This window comes from Callithrix jacchus, chromosome 2, assembly GCF_049354715.1.
Source record: "Callithrix jacchus isolate 240 chromosome 2, calJac240_pri, whole genome shotgun sequence".
In the NCBI taxonomy this organism is placed as follows: Eukaryota; Metazoa; Chordata; class Mammalia; order Primates; family Cebidae; genus Callithrix; species Callithrix jacchus.
In genome coordinates this window covers 72,948,958-72,970,914 of record NC_133503.1, presented here as the reverse complement: position 1 = coordinate 72,970,914, position 21,957 = coordinate 72,948,958, and the positions used below count along the sequence as shown (strand labels likewise).

The window sequence follows — 21,957 nt, the reverse complement described above, 5'->3', positions numbered from 1 at the left end:
TCTAATGACCAGTGATGATGAGCATTTTTTCATATGATTGTTGGCCTCATATATATCTTCTTTTGTAAAGTGTCTGTTCATATCCTTTGCCCATTTTTGAATGGGCTTGTTTGTTTTTTTCCTGTAAATCTGTTTGAGTTCTTTGTAAATTCTGGATATCAGCCCTTTGTCAGATGCGTAAACTGCAAAAATTTTTTCCCATTCTGTTGGTTGCCGATTCACTCTAGTGACTGTTTCTTTTGCCGTGCAGAAGCTGTGGAGTTTGATGAGGTCCCATTTGTCTATTTTGGCTTTTGTTGCCAATGCTTTTGGTGTTTTGGTCATGAAGTCCTTGCCTACTCCTATGTCCTGGATGGTTTTACCTAGATTTTCTTCTAGGGTTTTTATGGTGCCAGGTCTTATGTTTAAGTCTTTAATCCATCTGGAGTTAATTTTAGTGTAAGGTGTCAGGAAGGGGTCCAGTTTCTGCTTTCTACACATGGCTAGCCAGTTTTCCCAACACCATTTATTAAACATGGAATCCTTTCCCCATTGCTTGTTTTTGTCAGGTTTATCAAAGATTGTATGGTTGTAGATATGTTGTGTTGCCTCCGATGTCTATTCTGTTCCATTGGTCTATATCTCTGTTTTGGTACGAGTACCATGCTGTTTTGATTACTGTAGCCTTGTAGTATAGTTTGAAATCCGGTAGTGTGATGCCCCCCGCTGTGCTCTTTTTGCTTAGAATTGACTCGGCTATGCGGGCTCTCTTTTGGTTCCATATGAAGTTCATGGTGGTTTTTTCCAGTTCTGTGAAGAAAGTCAGTGGTAGCTTGATGGGGTTAGCGTTGATTCTGTAAATTACTTTGGGCAGTATAGCCATTTTCACGATATTGATTATTCCTAACCATGAACATGGAATGTTTCTCCATCTGTTTGTGTCCTCTCTTATTTCGTTAAGCAGTGGTTTGTAGTTTTCCTTGAAGAGGTCCCTTACGTTTTTCGTGAGTTGTATTTCTAGGTATTTTATTCTTTTTGTAGCAATTGTGAATGGCAGTTCGTTCTTGATTTGGCTCTCTTTAAGTCTGTTATTGGTGTATAGGAATGCTTGTGATTTTTGCACATTGATTTTATATCCTGAGACTTGGCTGAAATTGCTTATCAGTTTCAGGAGTTTTTGGGCTGAGGCGATGGGGTCTTCTAGGTATACTATCATGTCATCTGCAAACAGAGACAATTTGACTTCCACCTTTCCTATTTGAATACCCTTTATTTCTTTTTCTTGCCTGATTGCTCTGGCCAGAACTTCCAGTACTATATTGAATAGGAGTGGTGAAAGAGGACATCCTTGTCTAGTGCCGGATTTCAAAGGGAATGCTTCCAGTTTTTGCCCATTCAGTATGATATTGGCTGTTGGTTTGTCGTAAATAGCTTTTATTACTTTGAGATACATTCCATCGATACCGAGTTTATTGAGGGTTTTTAGCATAAATGGCTGTTGAATTTTGTCGAATGCCTTTTCTGCGTCAATTGAGATAATCACGTGGTTTTTGTTTTTGGTTCTGTTTATGTGGTGAATTACGTTTATAGACTTGCGTATGTTGAACCAGCCTTGCATCCCCAGAATGAATCCTACTTGATCATGATGGATAAGTTTTTTGATTTGCTGTTGCAATCGGCTTGCCAATATTTTATTGAAGATTTTTGCATCTATGTTCATCATGGATATTGGCCTGAAGTTTTCTTTTCTTGTTGGGTCTCTTCCGGGTTTTGGTATCAGGATGATGTTGGTCTCATAAAATGATTTGGGAAGGATTCCCTCTTTTTGGATTATTTGGAATAGTTTCAGAAGGAATGGTATTAGCTCCTCTTTGTGTGTCTGGTAGAATTCGGCTGTGAACCCATCTGGACCTGGGATTTTTTTGTGTGTGGTAGGCTCTTAATTGCTGCCTCAACTTCTGACCTTGTTATTGGTCTATTCATAGTTTCAGCTTCCTCCTGGTTTAGGCTTGGGAGGACACAGAAGTCCAGGAATTTATCCATTTCTTCCAGGTTTACTAGTTTATGTGCATAGAGTTGTTTGTAATATTCTCTGATGATGGTTTGAATTTCTGTGGAATCTGTGGTGATTTCCCCTTTGTCATTTTTTATTGCATCTATTTGCTTGTTCTCTCTTTTCTTTTTTATCAATCTGGCTAGTGGTTTGTCTATTTTGTTGATCTTTTCAAAAAACCAGCTCTTGGATTTATTGATTTTTTGAAGGGTTTTTCGTGTCTCTATCTCCTTCAGTTCAGCTCTAATCTTAGTTATTTCTTGTCTTCTGCTAGATTTTGAGTTTTTTTGATCTTGCTCCTCTAGCTCTTTCAATTTTGTTGATAGGGTGTCAATTTTGGATCTCTCCATTCTCCTCATATGGGCATTTATTGCTATATATTTTCCTCTAGAGACTGCTTTAAATGTGTCCCAGAGATTCTGGCATTTTGTGTCTTTGTTCTCATTGGTTTCGAAGAACTTCTTTATTTCTGACTTCATTTCATTGTTTATCCAGTCAACATTCAAGAGTCAGTTGTTCAGTTTCCATGAAGCTGTGTGGTTCTGAGTTGGTTTCTGAATTCTGAGTTCTAACTTGATTGCACTATGGTCTGAGAGGCTGTTTGTTATGATTTCAGTTGTTTTGCATTTGCTGAGCAGTGCTTTACTTCCAATTATGTGGTCAATTTTAGAGTAGGTATGATGTGGTACTGAGAAGAATGTATATTCTGTGGATTTGGGGTGGAGAGTTCTGTAAATGTCTATCAGGTTTGCTTGTTCCAGGTCTGAGTTCAAGCCCTGGATATCCTTGTTGATTTTCTGTCTGGTTGATCTGTCTAATATTGACAGTGGAGTGTTAAAGTCTCCCACTATTATTGTGTGGGAGTCTAAGTCTCTTTGTAAGTCATTAAGAACTTGCCTTATGTATCTGGGTGCTCCTGTATTGGGTCCATATATGTTTAGGATCATTAGCTTTTCTTATTGTATCGATCCTTTTACCATTATGTAATGGCCTTCTTTGTCTCTTTTGACCTTTGTTGCTTTAAAGTCTATTTTATCAGAGATGAGAATTGCAAATCCTGCTTTTTTTTGGTCTCCATTTGCTTGGTAAATCTTCCTCCATCCCTTTATTTTGAGCCTTTGTGTATCCTTGCATGTGAGATGGGTTTCCTGGATACAGCACGCTGATGGGTTTCGGATTTTTATCCAATTTGCCAGTCTGTGTCTTTTGATTGGTACATTTAGTCCATTTACATTTAGGGTTAATATCGTTATGTGTGAATTTGATACTGCCATTTTGATGCTAGCTGGCTGTTTTGCCCGTTAGTTGATGTAGATTCTTCATTATGTTGATGCTCTTTAGCATTTAGTGTGATTTTGGAATGGCTGGTACTGGTTGTTCCTTTCTATGTGTAGTGCCTCTTTCAGGAGCTCTTGTAAAGCAGGCCTGGTGGTGACAAAATCTCTGAGTACTTGCTTGTTTGCAAAGGATTTTATTTTTCCTTCACTTATGAAGCTCAGTTTGGCTGGATATGAAATTCTGGGTTGAAAGTTCTTTTCTTTAAGGTTGTTGAATATTGGCCCCCACTCTCTTCTGGCTTGTAGAGTTTCTGCCGAGAGATCTGCTGTGAGTCTGATGGGCTTCCCTTTGTGGGGGACCCAACCTTTCTCTCTGGCTGCCCTTAGTATTTTCTCCTTTATTTCAACCCTGGTGAATGTGACGATTATGTGCCTTGGGGTTGCTCTTCTTGCAGAATATCTTTGTGGTGTTCTCTGTATTTCCTGCATTTGAGTGTTGGCCTACCTTGCTAGGTAGGGGAAATTTTCCTGGATAATGTCCTGAAGAGTATTTTCCAGCTTGGATTCATTCTCTTCGTCACATTCTGATACACCTATCAAATGTAGGTTAAATCTCTTCAGATAGTTTCACATTTCTTGGAGACTTTGTTCATTCCTTTTTGCGCTTTTTTCACTAATCTTGGTTTCTTGTTTTATTTCATTGAGTTGATCTTCGACTTCTGATATTCTTTCTTCTGCTTGGTCAATTCGGCTGTTGAAACTTGTGCATGCTTCACGAAGTTCTCGTATTGTGTTTTTCAGTTCCTTCAGTTCATTCATATTCCTCTCTAAGTTATCCATTCTTGTTATCCTTTCCTCTAATCTTTTTTCAAATCTTTTTTCAAGGTTCTTAGTTTCTTTGCATTGATTTAAAACATGTTCTTTTAGCTCACAAAAGTTTCTGATTATCCACCTTCTGAAGTCTAATTCCATCATTTTGTCACAGTCTTTCTCCGTCCAGCTTTGTTCCCTTGCTGGTGAGGAGTTTTGGTCCTTTGTAGGAGGTGAGGTGTTCTGGTTTCGGGTGTTTTCTTCCTTTTTGCGCTGGTTTCTTCCCATCTTTGTGGATTTATCCACCTGTCATCTGAGTAGTTGCTGACTTTTCGATTGGGTCTCTGAGTGGACGCCCAAATTGTTGATGATGAAGTATTTCTGTTACTTGGTTTTCCTTCTACCAGTCTAGCCCCTCCACTGTACGACAGCTGTGGTCCACTCCAGGCCCTGCTTGTCTGGGGTGCACCTATAGCAGCTGTGGAACACTGAGGGATGCTACCAGTTTCTTTTTCTGCTATATTTGTCCCAGAATGATGCCTGCCAAATGTCAGTCTTCTGGATATAGAGGGGTCAGGGAGCTGCTTGAGGAGACAGTCTGTACTTTATAGGAGCTCAAGTGCTGAGCTGTAAGCTCTGTTGTTCATTCAGGGCTGTTAGGCTGCTATGTTTAATTCTACTGCAGCAGAACTCATAAAGAAAAATACTTTTTTTTCAGATGCTCTGTCTCGGGGGGTTGGGGCTTTCTTTATGAGTGTCCGTTGCGCTGTCCTGCCCAGCTAGGAGGCAGTCTAGTCACTATTTGCCTGCCGAGGCTCCGCCCTGCTGGTGTGAGGTCCGCCCTGTTGCTGCAGGCTCTTCCCTGCCGCTGCGGTCTCCACCCTGCTGCCACGGGCTATGCCCTGCGGCGGAGTCTCTCTATTGTGGCTGGTTGCCTCGGCAATGGCAGGTTGCGTCAGCAATGGTAGTGTAACCTCAGTAGGGGCGGATTGCCTCGGTAATGGCGGACGCCCCTCCCCCACCAAGCTGCACCGTCCTGGGTTCAGCTGTGCCCGCAGTGAAACTCTCCACGTAGAGCGTTTGGAATCACTGTTTCGTTTGCCCCACTGTGCTGGCCCAAACGCCGTTTCCCTGAAATCTCCTGGCCTGGCTCACTGTCCAAGTCCTGTTCAATCAGATGGATATGCCAATCTGCCCTCTCAAGTCTCCAATTGCCAGTTAAACAGGGTATCCGGACCAGTGCGCTTTGTGCGGAGCACTGTGGAGCCCCAGTGTGCTGTAGCGCCGGCCGCCGGCTGCACCAGCCAAAACCACTGCGCTGGCGTCCCGCATCTCTTTTATACCTGGGAATATCCCCGTTCTGTGGGCAACAAAGATCCGTCTGGAAATGCGGCCCTGACTCACCCTCCGCAAGTTCACGGAGAGCTTCAATCCTGGGTTGTTCTCACTGCTCCATCTTGAATCGGTCAAGACTCCATCTCAAAAAAAAAAAAAAAAAAAAGAAAGAAGGGAGAATCACTTAAGACCAGACCAGCCTGGACAACATAGCAAGACCCTGGCTCTACAGAAAAACAAAGAGAATTATCTGGGCATAGAGGTACACATCTTTAGTCCCAGCTTTTTTGGAGGCTAAGGTGGGAAGATCACTTGAGCCCAGGAGTTCAAGGCTGTAGTGAGCTATGATTAATTTCACTGCTGTACTCCAGCCTAGGTGACAGAGTGAGACCCTGTCTCTTTTAAAAAAAAAAATTCATATGCGGATGTGATACAGATCCATCAAATGGGAGTAAAGCATGATTGAGAATTTTTCCATTAAAAAAGAATACATGTGTAAAGTATTGCTAGTTACCTGTAGAATGTGACTGCTAATTGGAGCTGGAAGGGAATACTTAACTTTGCACTGTGTGTTCTTTTGTATTCTTTCTCTTCTTTTTCATGTGTCTGTTTTCATGTTGTTTTAGAAATAGTCAAAAGAACACATGTATGTGTAATTGGATATACATTCTGGAATATATTTCTAAAAATGGAACAAAAGTTGTCTTGAGTAATTTAGTCTGATTTACCTTGTTTTGTTTTGTTTTCAATTTAAACATTTTTCCTGACGTGATTGTATTTAATTTGCATTTATTTTTAGCTTTAATTATAGAGAAAGTATAGGCTTGTGACCCAAGCTTGACCTACTTCATCAGGAGCTAGATATACGAGGAAAACAGGAATAGAACAAAGGTCTGCAACCCCGGGGGTTGCAGACTGATACCAGCCCCTGGCCTATTAGGAACCTGGCTGCATAGCAGTAAGTGAACGGTAAGTGAGCGAGCATTACCACCTGAGCTCCGCCTCCTGTCAAATCGACAGTAGCATAAGATTCAATAGGAGCGTGAATCTTATTGTGAACTATGCACGTGAGGGACCTAGTTTGTGCACTACTTAGGAGAATAGAATGCCTGGTGATCTGAGATGGAATAATTTCATCCCGAGATCATTCCCCCAACCCTGCTGTCTGTGGAAAAAATTGTCTTCCACGAAACATGTCCCTGGTGCCAAAAAGGTTGGTAACCTCTGATGTACTCTGGTAATTTGTGGCAACATCAGTAATATTGAGTTTGTGGAGGAAGGAGAAGCAGCAGAGCAAAAGCAGTGGCTCTCTCGTGCTGGTGAGGCTGTACCATCTACTTTTCCATGACAACAGTACTCTCACAAGTCTGGTTTCCTAGTGTGATCCTGGCTGTGGTCCAGAATATTGCTGCCCCAGTTTGTGTTCATTTTCCAAGCCTAGTTTTCCTGGAGCTACCTGGTCCCTTGTGTAAATGAGCCAAAGTCAATTTATTGCTAGAAAACTGAGAAACCACATTTCTTATAAACTTCTTATAAAGCCATCTGCCACAACCTAGATTCTCATCTTGTATTTTAAAAATATAGTTTAGACAACAAATGTTTCTAAGTGAGAAGATGATAAGCATTTTGGGTGGAACTATCTTTCATTATGCAGTACTTTCTTGTCCATTTCCAGATGATTAGCAGCCTTGATCTCAATTTTTAAATGCCAGTAGGACCCCCTTAGTCACCGTGAGAAATGAAACAACCTCACACATTTCTACTCACTCTGGAGAGGTAGGGGGAGATACCACACATCCATGAGAACAACTGGATGAGATGATTGATGAGATGTCTATGAGATCTGTAGTTCTAGGAGTCTGTCATTTTGTTATTTCTTAATATTTAATGAGATTTGCCAGGCTCACTGAGTTTTTTTTTTTTTGAGACCGAGTTTCGCTCTTGTTACCCAGGCTGGAGTGCAATGGTGCAATCTCGACTCACCGCAACCTCCGCCTCCCAGGTTCAGGCAATTCTCCTGCCTCAGCCTCCCGAGTAGCTGGGACTACAGGCACACGCCACCATGCCCAGCTAATTTTTTGTATTTTTAGTAGAGACGGGGTTTCACCATGTTGACCAGGATGGTCTCGATCTCTGGACCTCGTGATCCACTCACCTCCGCCTCCCAAAGTGCTGGGATTACAGGCTTGAGCCACCACACCCGGCCCCACTGAGTTTTTAAAATATATTTTCAAGAAAATACATGTGCTTCCAGCTTCTGGTAATAGAGAAATAGCTCCTTACAGACTAATTCATCTGTGGATTACTACTACACTCTGGATAAAATATAAGAAACCTGAAGGTACTAGAGAGAAATCAGAAGCAGACAGATACTGGACACCTGTGTATATTTGAAAGAAGGAATTGTCAGCAGCTAAACTTTCTGGTTTTTATAGCTTTTTGCCTGGGAGTATGCCACAGGCAGCACCAACAGAATGATCAAAACTTGGTCACAAACCTGCAGTCTTACTGGTGTGAAGAATCACAAGATAGAGTTTGAGGCAAACTTAGCAACTGGAACGCGAGAGGAGGAATTTTGGAAAGGAGAGAGGCAGAGAAGGGGAGCCCCAAATTCTGTGCACAACCTCTGCCTAAATCTTTAGTTGACCCCTGAACCATACATGCACAGGACAGACTCAAAGTAGCCCAAATAAGAATTGAATAGAGATATTCAATGCTGTCCATTAGAGAGGTGGGTGTCCGAGTTTGGAATTTAAGTCCAACTAAATTGACTACCTGCTTAAAGAAATCAGTACTCTTCAAAGGAACCTAACAAAATCCAGAGTTTCTACATTGTGTACTATACAACTTCCAGGATGAGGTAGGCATATGTAGAAATGGGAAAGTGCAACCAAAGTTCAAGAGGAAGATAATAAATAGAGACCATGACTCAGATGACCCAGATGTTGGGATTCACAGATAAAGATATTAAAATGGCTATTATAACTGTGCTCAAGGACTTAGAGGAAAATATACATGTAAAGAATGAAACAATACAAAATGCAAGCAACAAAATAGAGACTGTGAAAAAAAGTAATTCTAGACTATGAAATTTTAGAACTGAAAAATAAAATACCTGAAATTGTAAAATTTTAAAAAATCACTGTATAGGCTTAACTTTTGGAAATGAACATTAGGAAAAGTCAGTGACACTTGAAGATAGATTGATAGAAATTATCCTATCTAAAAAAAAGAGAAAAAACAGCCTCAGTTACCAACTGAATGATATTAAAAGATCTAATATACATGAAATTAGAGTTCTAGAAGGAGAGGGGACAGAGACTGGGGTAAAATATATTAAAAGGAAATAATCGCCTAAAGTTTCTCAAATTTGGTAAAAAACATAAATTTACAGTTTATAACATTTGATGAATCTCAAGCAGGATAAATACAAAGGAAGTCATAGCTACACACATCATTGACCAGTGGCATGCAGTAGAAATATAGTGTGAACCAAGAATGCAAGCCACATACCTAACATAAAATTTTTCACCAGCCACATTAAAAAATAAACAGAAGCAAATAAATTAACTTTAATGATGTATTTTATTTGACCCTGTATATCCAAATATTATTTCTACTGGTAATCAATATAAAATTGTTATTGAGATAACTTTCATATATGTTTGCATAGGTATGTATATGTTGTGTGTGTGTGTATATACTTTTAAGTAAATCATCTGGTATGTATTTTATACAGATAACATGTCTCAATTCAGAAAAGCCACATTACACATATTCAGTAGCCTCATGTAGCTAGCTGGTCTCTACCATATTGGGAAAAGTCAGAGAAATCACAAAAACCAAAGATTTGAAAGCAGGCAGAAAATAAATTGTATTACATGCAGAGAATCAATATTTGAATGACCAATGGCTTCTCATCAGAAACAACAAAGACCAGGAAGCAATAGAATGACATTTTAAATGCTGAAAGAGAAAAAAATTCAACCCAGAATTCTACATCCAATGAAAATACTCTTCAAGAATGAAGATGAAATAATGGCATTTTCAAGTAAAATAAAATTAAGCTAATTCATTGCCAGCAAGCCTGCTCTATAAGATATGCTAAAGGAAGTTACACAAGTTAAAGGAAAAATATACCAGATGGGAACTCTGATTTTAGGAATAATGAAGAGCATTAGAAATGGTAGCTATCTGGATAAATATAAAATACATTTTTTCCCTCGATTTCTTTAAAATGCAGCTGACTGATTAAAGCAAAATAATACTATTGTATTATAGTAGAGGGTTTACAACGTAGGTAGCTATAGTGCAAATAACAACTGTGAAGATAGAATTTATTTACATCTCGTAATGTAAACATAACATAAAAGTTTTGTATGCATCATACATACATACATACATACATACATACATACATACATATCTGGACTGGGAAAGGTCTCTCTTTTTCTCTGAAAAAAGCTCTATTTTTATTTCTGGGGATTCTTGGATTTTTTTTTTTTTTTGAGACAGAGTTTCCCTCTGTTGCCCAGGCTGGAGTGAACTGGTGTGAACTTGGCTCACTGCAGCTTCCCTGGGTACAAACAGTTCTCATGCCTCAGCCTCCTGAGTAGCTGAGACTACAGGCACATGAAACCACGCCTGGCTAATTTTTTGTATTTTTAGTAGAGATGGGGTTTCACCATGTTGCCAAGGCTGGTCTTGAACTTCTGAGCTAAGGCAGTCCACCCAGCTTGGGTTCCCAAAGTGCTAGGGTTATAGGTGTGAGCCACTGAACCTGGCCATCAGCTTGTGTGGGTTTTTGTTGTTATTGTTGTTTGTTTGTTTGTTTGTTTGTTTTTTGAGACTGAGTATCCCACTGTCACCTAGGCTGGAGTGCAGTGGTGTGATCTCTGCCTTCCGGGTTCAAGTAATATCTCTTGCTTCAGCCTTCCAAGTAGCTGGGATTACGGGTACCCACCACCACACCCAGCTAATTTTTGTACCTTTTTTTTTTTAAAGTAGAGATGGGGTTTCACTGTGGTGGCCAAACAGGTCTCGAACTCTTGACCTCAGGTGATTCCTGCCTCCGCCTCCCAAAGTGCTGGGATTATAAGCGTGAGCCACTGCACCCTGCCTGGCTTGTGTATTTTTAAGATCCCAATGCCACTGGCTACACCCTTAAGCTTCCTTAATGATGGCTTGCAACTGGCCTAAATGATTTGATAGGGCTTGCTTGATTACATAGAAGACCCCTGCTAAGAGTTCCTCCTTGGAGCTCTCCCACACAAAGATTCTTCACACAGACCCAGAGATGTAGAGTGGTCTGTGCAAATAAAGGGAGACGGCACATGGAGTATCTCTTGGCTTTCCAGTGCTTCCCTGGACTCTCTTTCTCTTGCTGTGTTGTACCCTTTGCCTTTAAATGTAAATCTTAACATGAATATGCTCAGTGAAATTTGGTTAAGTACTGTCAACTCTATGAACTGGGAATAATCTTTGTAACAACTGTAGCATAAAGAAAGGTGGTGGTGATACTCACAAAGTTCTTGCATTCAATGTGAAATGATATATTAGCTCTAAATAGATGATGAGTAACCAAAACTACTATAATTATTAGAGTAACCACTAAAAATGCAAAGAGGTCTAACTAAAAAGTCAACATATAAGTTAAAATGGAATTTAAGAAAATTCAAAGCAAAGGAAGACACACACATACATACATACAATCTCCCTAACTGTAAAACACTGTAAGCCTAATGGTAGGGTATAAAGTAATAAGTGAAAGATTGCTTTTCTGCCCCTCTCCACAAATATCAAAGAATAATGAGGGTGACAGCTTGTATTCTTCCGGAGAGTTTTGTATGCATCATGCATATGTACATACAGATGTAGAATTTTTAACAAATATAGATCGTTTTGTGGCTGGCTTTTTCATATGAATCAACAATATGTCCAGGTCAAATTCCAATGTCACACAGATCTACCTAATTATATTAAAGGCTGCATAACATTTTGTCGAATAAATGTACTGTAATCTGCTTATTTATTTCCTTATTGATAGATATGTAGGTTGTCTTCAATTGTTCACATTGTATTTCTTTCCTATTGCTGTTATAACAAATTACCACAAACTCAGCATCTTAAAACAATGTAAATTTATTCTTTTACAGTTCTGGAAGTCAGAAGTCTGAAATCAGTTTTCCTGGCTTGAGGTCAGGCTATCAACAGGGCTGGTTCCTTCTAGAGGCTCTCAGGGGAAAATCTGTTTCCTTGCCCTTTTCACCTTCTAGTGTTTCCCTGTAGCCCTTGGCTTGTGGTTCTTTCATCCATCTTCCAAGCATAGCACTCCAATCTTTGCTTCTGTCGTTACATTGCCTTCTGTTGAGAAAGATCCCAGGCTGGTATTTAAATTCCTTGTTGGCAGGGACTTTGCCTATTTCCCCTACTCCCACTGCATGTGGCATGTGTCATTGTTCCCAATGAGTACTTAATAAATACTTGTTTAAATAGTTAATGAGTGGTTCCAAAAATTACATAAATGGTTGATGTGAAATACTTAGAATCCTGAGATTTTCTGAATTGCTTGCTATACATCCCACTGTCACTTTCTTACTGCGTCTTCCATTGAAGAAGATGGTCCTGGATGAACAGGAATGGGTTTGCCGTTACAGGAGTCCATGACATTCAGGGATGTGGCTGTGTTCTTCAGCCAGGATGAGTGGTTGCACCTGGACTCTGCCCAGAGAGCCTTGTACCGGGAGGTGATGTTGGAGAACTACAGCACTCTTGTCTCACTGGGTAAGGATTACTGCCTATAATGAAGAATCTGTTACAGGAACACCTCACAGGTCTGTCTTTGGGGTTCTGAGCCTGCAGTTTTAACCATATTGAGCCCCTGGGAAAGGTTGAATTGCTGTAGAGTTGAAACTGTACATTTTTGTTGTGATGCCCTTCTTGCTATTTGTTTCTCCTTCCTTTACTGTCCCCTCACATTCCACCACTAATCAGTTTCCTCCTTGGAGTAGGTCAATGACTAGATCCCACTTTAGATTCTGAGAAACACTTAGGAACCCCCCAACTTAGAGGCATTCATTGCCAGGGCCCTATAATGTTTCTGAACTGAGACCTTCCACACCCATTGGCAGCTCCACTACCACTGAGAAGTGCTTGTGCTGCCTTCTCTGCCTCTCAGGGCTTGCTTTCTTTGCTGTGTAAGTTCTGAGTGAGTGGTCTGTGAGTTCTTGGATTGCTCTTCATGCTATTTGTTCAAACTTCGTTTCCTTCCTCATGAGCAGGGATTCCATTTTCAATGCCAAAGGTGATTCATCAGTTGCAACAAGGACAAGATCCCTGCACAGTGGAAGGAGACGTCCCTTCCAATACCTGTCTAGGTAAGTGAGAGGCTGGGAAATGGGCACAAGAGAGTCTTTATAGATGAGCAGGTCACAAAGAGGCAGTTCTTGGGAAAATCTTGGAAATATGGAGCCATACTGAGATGCTAAGGGTTAGTTTTATTTTATTTGAGTTGTATAGGTTAAAGTACACACAATTACCTAATTGTAATTATCTACACACAATTACCTAATTGTAATTATCTAATGTTAACCTGTTTTCTCTCATGGATTGACGAAAGGAAATCAGGTTTTAACAGAGAACAGTTCACTGAGAATCAAAGCTGAGCTTGGGGCTTGGGCATATTTCAGGACTTTAAGACATATTGACTTCAAATCTCCTGCAGATTTTCATTATTCTCAAGAGATTCCTACAAAGAGAGTGCAGTTTTTTGGTTGCAGCTTATTAGACAAAATGAATATGTCTCTCTTTGTGATAAAATAAAAAGGGGAAAATAAAAAGAAAGGTAATATAGGTCAGGCGCAGTGGCTCATGCCTATAATCCCAGCACTTTGGGAGGCTGAGGTGGGCGGATCACAAGGTCAGGAGATTGAGATCATCCTGGCCAACATACTACTAAATACAAGAATTATACTACTAAAAATACAAGAATTAGCTGGGTATGGTGGTGCGCGCCTGTAGTCCCAGCTACTTGGGAGGATGAGGCAGGAAAATCGCTTGAACCAGGGAGGCGGAGGTTACAGTGAGCTGAGATCACACCATTGCACTTTAGCCTGGCAACAGAGCAAGGCTCCATCACAAAAAAAAAAAAGGAATATGAAACAAATTGTTATTCTTCCAATCACCAGGGATTAGATAGTTGCACATGGGTGGTTTACTCCATATTTTCCTCTTTTTTATAATGAGAATCCAAAACTTAAATCACATATAATCATCACAGTCATGCTGCAGGGCTGTTATCATTTTCAAAACCTGAATGTCCCCGACTCCTTTTTTTTTTTTTTTGAGATGACTCTCTGTCACCCAGGCTGGAGTGCAGTGGTGTGATCACAGTTCACGGCACTCTCTGCCTCCCAGGCTCAAGTGATCCTTCTACCTCAGCCTCTTGAGTAGCTGGGACCACAGGTATGTGCCACCATGCCTAGCTAATATTTTGTATTTTTTGTAGAGATGGGGCTTTGCCATGTTGTCCAGGCTGGTCTCAAACTCCTGAGCTCAAGCGATCTGCCTGCTTCAGCCTCCCAAAGTGCTGGAATTACAGATGTGAGCCACCCCATTGAGCCTGTCCTCTTTTTAACAGACTGTTTCCCCCTTTGCAGACTATGATATAAAATTACAGTCACATGAAATAAAGAAATTTAAGAAAACCAACTCAAATATTTAAAAAATTATTGGGTATACAGTTTCAGAGAGAGCATGGGGAGAAAATATAATGAAAGGGACATGTGAGTAAGAAGGAGAAAGTAGGCAAGCTGCCTGCTTCATTGCCTGGTATATGCAGAATGGAAAATGATGATAGAATGGAATATCCCATGGTATTCACCTTGGGCTTATCATTCGACATTTTTCTGTATCCTCATATCTTCTACTCAGCCTGTTCTTTGTCTAACTTTACTACACCCTGGGTGGAATCTCTTCATTTTCATTGCTAATTTGTCCAGTGTATCCTCCCATGCCACTCCTTAACCTATTTACCTCTCTTCCTATATCCCATCCTGTTCTTCCCAAGATTCAAGTCAGCATTTGAGATCTGATTATATCACTTTTCTTTTATATATACTGTTACCAATTTTATTGTCCCACTGATACATCAGTTTGTTTCTTCCAGCAGAGGAGACATTAATTCTTCTGATGCATTTTAGGTTTCAAGACTTGGCCTGAAACAGAAGCATTGCCTCATCGGCAGGATATTTTTATAGAAGAAACATTGCAGGGAATGATGAAGAAAGAATTCATTAAGTATGGTCACTGGGACATTAACTTTGAAGAAGCTGTGGAATTTGAGAGCAGGACAGAAGAGGAACAAGAAAAGAAACCTTCTAGGCAAATGATAGTCTCACATGAGAAAACCATCAGTGAAGATGGAAACCATACAAGTCTTGAATTGGAGAAAAACTTACTTACAAATACAGCTCTCGTTACACAACAGAGTGTTCCTGTAGAAAGGATACCCGATATGTATTATACATTTGGGAAAGATTTTAAACAGAATATTGATCTCATGAAATGCTTCCAAATTTACCCAGGAGGAAAACCTCACATCTGTAATGAATGTGGGAAGAGCTTCAAGCAGAATCTTCATCTTATTGAACACCAGAGAATTCATACAGGTGAGAAACCCTACAAATGTAATGAGTGTGAAAAAACCTTCAGCCACAGATCATCCCTTCTTTCTCATCAGAGAATTCATACTGGAGAGAAACCTTATAAGTGTAATGAATGTGAGAAAGCATTTAGCAACAGTTCAACCCTTATTAAACATCTGAGAGTGCATACCGGAGAGAAACCATATCGTTGTAGAGAATGTGGTAAAGCCTTTAGCCAGTGTTCAACCCTCACTGTACATCAGAGAATTCATACTGGAGAGAAACTCTATAAATGTAGTGAATGTGAAAAGGCCTTCAACTGTAGAGCAAAACTTCACAGGCATCAAAGAATCCATACAGGCGAGAAACCCTACAAATGTAGTGAATGTGGGAAAGGTTACAGCCAGTTTACATCTCTAGCTGAACATCAGAGATTTCATTCTGGAGAACAACTGTATAAATGCCTGGAATGTGGGAGAACCTTCACACGTATTGCAACCCTTATTGAACATGAGCGAATTCACACCGGACAAAAACCTTATCAATGCAACGAATGTGAGAAAGCCTTCAACCAGTATTCGTCCTTTAATGAACATCGAAAAATTCATACTGGGGAAAAACTTTATACATGTGATGAATGTGGGAAAGCCTTTGGTTGCAAATCTAACCTTTATAGGCATCAGAGAATTCATACTGGAGAGAAACCGTATCAGTGTAATCAGTGTGGAAAGGCTTTCAGCCAGTATTCATTTTTAACTGAACATGAGAGGATCCATACTGGAGAGAAACTGTATAAATGTATAGAATGTGGGAAAGCCTACAGTTACAGATCAAACCTTTGTAGACACAAAAAAGTTCACACTAAAGAGAAACTCTATAAATGGAAGGAATATGGGAAACCTTCCATCTGCAGCTCCTCACTTACTCAGTATCAGAGATTTCTTAGAGGAGATAAGGCCTATGAGGTTTAGTTCATCTCTCAAATAATCCAAGACTTCTCATTGGGGAATAAGGAGAATAATAAGTAGGGTGCAAACTCCTAATAGATTTAAGTCTTTTTTACTTCTGAAGAAAATATGTTAGTTGCCACTAAGTAATGGTAAAATTGATTAGTGAAGTTATGAAGAGCACTGCTTGTTAAGTTTTAAAAGAACCATGTTGTGGTTTATGGCCATGCTTGCCAGTTTTGATGGGGTTAAAAAAAAAAGAAAAAAAAGAACCATAAATTCTAATGTTTCTAAAATCCTATAAATGATTTTTTAATTCATAGAAAAAATGTAAAAGGCCCAACTTTTTTAAAAATTATGAAAAATAGTTGAATATACATATTGCTTATATCATAAGACCATATTCCCTTTATAAGAGTAAGCTTCAATATGTGAAATTTCTTTTAAAAACAGTCACTGAGTTATTAATAATGTGAATAAGTTCACAGCCTTTGTTAAAGTAGTGGGCCAACATAGGAAGCACTCCTTTTCATAAAGAGAAGCTAAACATAAAAAGGAAATTCTTTAAATTTAACTCTTTATGTGGAAATAATAATGCTGTTTTTATGAGCTTTCCCACCAGCAACTTATATGTGTAAACAAACATATATATGTGTATGTGCGTGTGCGTGTGCGTGTGCGTGTGTGTGTGTGTGTGTGTGGATACACATACACATGCAGCTTTGGGAAACATTTTTTCAAAAGTCCTTTATTATTAAAAAATGTAGTTTTATTAATTTAGAATTTAGTTCTTAGAATTATGCCCAAAGGTAGACTCTGTTTCTTTTACTTTCTTCTGTTATTTCCTAATTTGATGTGGTTTTATATAACTGAACAGAGTACTATTATAGTAGGGTAGAAGTTGCATTAACTGAAGCAGTTGGAAAAACTGTAATGAACATACTTTGTTATCTGTTGCAGAAGGTATATATTTGGCAGAATCTCAGGCTATGTGTCTGGTAGCTCATTAGAACCAGGAGAGATTTTCGTTTAATTATAACCTTTCACTGTACTAATGAAGAATTGGAACTTAATGAAGTTCCAAGACTAGAATCTAGGTATTCGGTTCTGGTGTTTTGAGATAATTATAGGCTCATTTCTAACCTGAGGTTCCAAGAGAACTATTTGCTTTATAGCCTGGTTAGACATAGTTGCAGTAATTTAAAGTTATTGTTTTATCTTTAAGGGTTTCCTCTCGCCTTAATCTTAATAATTGACTCATAACTATATTCTTTTTTCTTATGAGTCCCTAATTATGCTTGCTTTTATTATAATTGTACTTAAATCCTTAAAGCTAGCTGAGCTCCAGATAGTGTTTTTGGAGGCTCCACCTATAAGGTTGCCTTCTTATTACACATATTTTAGGAATTATTTTGTGTAGTTATATATGAAGACTTTATTATTAGGCATTCTTTTCATCATTTTAAATGTTTAATTCCCCTCCAGGCCTTTTTCCTCCAATTTTATATTTGACTTTCATTCAATTAACAGTTGGTATCATTAAACAAAAAAAAGATTCTAATACAATTAGCTAGACCTTCTGAGAAAGATACAGAATTAAACTCAAGCATTTAGTATAGTATATTCCTTAATTGACTGGTTTTAGCTTATCAGAAAGTAATTGTTTTATGTACTTAAATACATTACAAAGAAAATGAGGTGTTTAAACAGACCTCAATATTTAACATTGTACCCAATAGTGGTGAGCTTGCTTAGTATCCAAATTTTGGTTTCTAAGTGCCATTCCCCACTAAAAGGAACCAGGGTTCCTTGGAGAAATAGCTGATTCCATGTTTGGAGCAGGGGAAGTGGGTGGTGTGACTAAAATTTTTTTAATTAAGAAAATAAGCAAAATAGTATTTGAAGACTAATGGGGTAATGTCAGAAGGGGATAGCCAACTGACCAAATATAGGACAACTTAAAATAAAAAAGAATAATCACTGATATTGCTAATAATATTAAGAAGGAAAAGAAGTTCATAATGATGAAAGTAGAGAAAAAAACTTTATAAAATTATTTGAAGTATGTCTTTTAAATGTACACAGAATGATAGATTTGGAAAAAGTTACCATTTTAAATCCTTAATGTAATTAAATCTGGCAAAAATGTATGGTAAAACCCATTAGGTGAAAAAGGTTTTAAGGAACTTGGTTTAAAAAGTTTCAGAAGAAATAATTGCCTTTACAATAAGTTTTGGCTGTCAAACTGCATTTCACTCCTTCTGGAATGAGCCAACATTATGTGGCTCCTGATGGGATTCAGTATAAAGCATATGTGATCATCCTTGATGTATTGCCAAAAATGTTCCCCCCAAATTTAATTAAATCTCTTACCTAGACTTACTTTCCTGTTTAAAGAAATACAAGGAATAGAAGAACAAGTTAAATTACACAGTATGGAAATAGACAAATCCAGAGTTGGTACAGAACAACAGGTCTAAACTTTTCAAAAAGCAAATGTAATAAAACAAAAAGTGGTCTCTTCTAAATTAAGACAAGAGACATAACTAAATGGAAAGTGTGATCTTTTATTAGCTTCTGATTCATTAAAAAAATTAACCTATAAAAGACATGTGGGAGGATATTTGGGGAAATATGAAGATGGAATGGGTATTAGAAAATGTGGTATGTTGATTTTTCTAGAAGTGATAATTGAGTTATATAGGATAATGTTCTAATTCTTAGGAGATGCATGCAGAAGTTTTTTTAGGTTTGAAAAGTCACGATGTCTGCAGCATATTTTCAAATAAATATTTACAAAATTAGTCAACTGTTTTTTTGTGGTGGATGTAGAAATGTTCGTTGGTTGTTTAAAAAATTTTCTATATATGTAAATTTTTAATAAAAATGCAAAAATTGATTGGATAAAGTACTGAATATTAATCTTTCTATCAGAATTCTCCCTTTATATTCTTAGGAAGTTCCTGTTTTAGAGTTTATCTTCCGGGGATGTAATCAATGGAAAGAAAGTAACTTTGGTTGGTACTGGTTCCACTTAAAATGGAATAAGCATGCCCCACTTTATCTTTCATGCTAAATGTAACTAATGCATGGAGCAGCTGTCTGGGAACCCTCGAAAGTAATGGTAACAGGCTGTAATTTGAAACAAGATCATTGTGGCACTCCTGGGGATTCTTGTGATGAGGACAGTGATGGCTGAGCAGGCATCTACACCTCAAAGTTAGGAACCCTTCACTCTGGTTAGAGGATCTGTGGGACAAAAAGGGTTAGGAGAATCCCCATTGCTTTTCTTCCCTCACTATCTTCCTGCTACTTGGACCTGGAGGTGATGTATTCATTAGGTGTATTAGCAGAGAGGAGAAACCCTTGGGTTTCTAACTTGAAGACTGGGAAGAGGAAGTGGCTCCTGAGATCTGGAAGGCAACAAGGTAGTGAAAGATAAGGAAGCTCAAGAAAGTGATCTCATACAGTTGTTTATGCGATTTGTTCTATATATGTGTAGGTCTGACCTGGTAATTGTTCAGTCTGACATTGGGCATATAAGACAGATCCAGATAGCACTGAAAATACTTAGAAAACTGGACTGACATTAGAACCACAGCCCACAGGAGATGGATTGGAACTGGCGACCAAGACCAGCCAGTTAAATTGACTGCTGAAAAAAATACCCCAACATTTTCCAGAAGAATTAAATACCCAGAGGCTCATAATACTCAAAACATCCAAGATGCAATGCAGAATCACATGAAATACATGAATCAGGAAATTTTCAACAATTCAAAGGAAAGACACAACAGACAGTAACCCCAAGATGACACAGATGTTGGAATTATGAGAAAGACTTTAAAGTAGATATTATAAAAAACGTTTCAGAAAGTGTGACCATTCCAGAAATGGATGGAAATGTCAATTGTTTCAGCAGGAAAAAAATAATTTGACTCATTTCTGATGGAATATGATAGAAGTGAGGCCATGTCACTTAAAAGACTGGGTTATGAAAAGACTGCGGCTTCTGCATAGGCATGCACTCTCTTGAATTACTTGACCTTTGGGAAGCCGGTTGCCATATTGTGAGGACACTTAGCCTATGGAGAGTTCCATGTATTAAGAAACTGAAGCTCATGGCCAACAGCCAGCAAGAAACTGTGGCCTTCGAGCTACCATGTGAGTGAGCTTAGAAGTAGATCCTTCACCTGAGCCTTCAAATAAGACTGCAGCCACAGCCAACTACTTGCCCATAACCTCATGTGAGACGCTGAGCCAGAAAGAACTAGCTAAACCACTCACTTCTGGCTTCTTAACCCCCAGAAACTCTGGGTTAGTAAGTGAACCAGTAGGTTTTAGGGTAATTTATTATGCAGCAATAGATAACTAATACAGAACTTGGTACTTAGAGGTGAGTTGCTATAATGAAAACCCAAAATATGGGAGTGGATTTGGAACTTGGCAGTGGGTGTTAAGTAGGCATGTGCTGGTAAAAACCTAAAGTGCTTTGAAGAAACTACTTGTAGAAGCATCATAGTCTTTGACAAGACTGTAGATGAGGACTTTTAGAAAAGCAAGGTTAAGTATTGGAAAACTGGAGGAAGGAAGAACTTACATAGTGGCAGACTAAAAGTAAAACATGTGCCTAATATGATATCACTAAAGAGATTTCCTGGCAGAGTGTTGAAGGTGCCATCTGGCTTCTCGATTGTAGTAAAATATGAGGAGAGATTAAAAAACTATAGGAAAGACCATTAAACAAAAAGGATCCAGGGCTTGATGGTTTTGGAGATAGTCGCATCAAGACAACAGGAGATGCTAAAATTAAGAAATTACTTCTTTGAGCAAAGATCAAATTTAGAGAATTCCCTGGAAAGCACCCTCCAATGATGAAGCTCATTATAATATTTAATAAAAATTAATAAGAGTTGACAAGGATGTGGAAAAATTGGAACCCTCATACACTGATGGTGGGAGTATAAAATGGTGCAGCCTCTTTGGAACACAGACTGGAATTTACTTCAAAGATTAAATATAGTATAATCATGTGACTTAGCAATTCCACTCTTAAATTTATACCCAAGAGAATGAAAACATTTATATGTGTACACAAAGGTTCATAGCAGCATTATTCATAATAGAAAGTGGAGGCAACCCAGTGTTCATCAACTGATGAATGAATAGGTGAAATGCAGCATATTTGTATAATGAAATATTGTTTGTCAATAAAAAGAAAGAAAACACTGAATAAATAAATGCTACAACATGGGTCAACCTTGAAAACATGCTGAGTGAAGGAAGCCAGTAACAAAGGACCACATATTATATGGTTCCATTTATATGTGATTTTCAGAATAAGTACATCTGTAGAGACAAAGTAGATTATCGATCTCCAAGGGCTTTAGAGAATTGGAGGAAATGTGGGCCGATGGCTAATGGATGTGGAGTTTCTTTTTGGAATGATGAAAATGTTCTAAAATCATGCTAATTATTCCATAACTCTGAATATACTACAAGGCGTTATATGGGTGAATTGCATGGAATGTAAATTTATATAAAGATGGTACACTTTATATGGGTGAATTGCATGATATGTGAATTCTATCTCAATTAAGTTTGTTGTAAAGAGCCTATTGCAAATGCTTATCTGTTAATGCCAATCTGTAATAAAAATGTTATGTATTTCATGTTTGGAAATGTTCTTTTACCCTGATAAGTATTGTCTAATGCTGCTGTCTGTCCATAAGCATATTATTCAATTGGGCAATTTCATGGCTTGGAAGTCATTTACAGAATTTCATCAGATTCTTTGGGTGTTTGCCTTTCAGCACAGTGTTACATTGCAGAATGATCAGAAGGGTTGGGTGGACACTCCTCAGTTGTACTGTTAAGTGAATTTTGAAATATGTATATTTCTTCTGCATTTG

General features: G+C 38.6%; 1 protein-coding gene across 8 annotated transcripts in view; it reads left to right on the top strand.

The window, feature by feature from the left end:
- LOC103790360 (uncharacterized) overlaps positions 1-21,717 on the top strand; it is a 54,897-nt gene extending 33,180 nt beyond the window's left edge. For 5 of the 8 annotated variants that reach the window (XM_035290793.3, XM_035290790.3, XM_035290791.3 and 2 more), the window contains 3 exons: positions 12,111-12,237; positions 12,735-12,830; positions 14,655-20,948. In XM_035290793.3, coding sequence (XP_035146684.2) covers positions 12,111-12,237; positions 12,735-12,830; positions 14,655-16,069 — 1,638 coding nt within the window. In that variant the 3' untranslated portion in view covers positions 16,070-20,948. Of the gene's footprint in view, positions 1-11,609; positions 11,652-12,110; positions 12,238-12,734; positions 12,831-14,654 lie in introns of all 8 variants that reach the window. The other 3 variants (XM_008989862.5, XM_008989858.5, XM_078364798.1) reach the window with 2 other exon arrangements.
- The last annotated feature ends 240 nt before the right edge of the window (positions 21,718-21,957 follow it).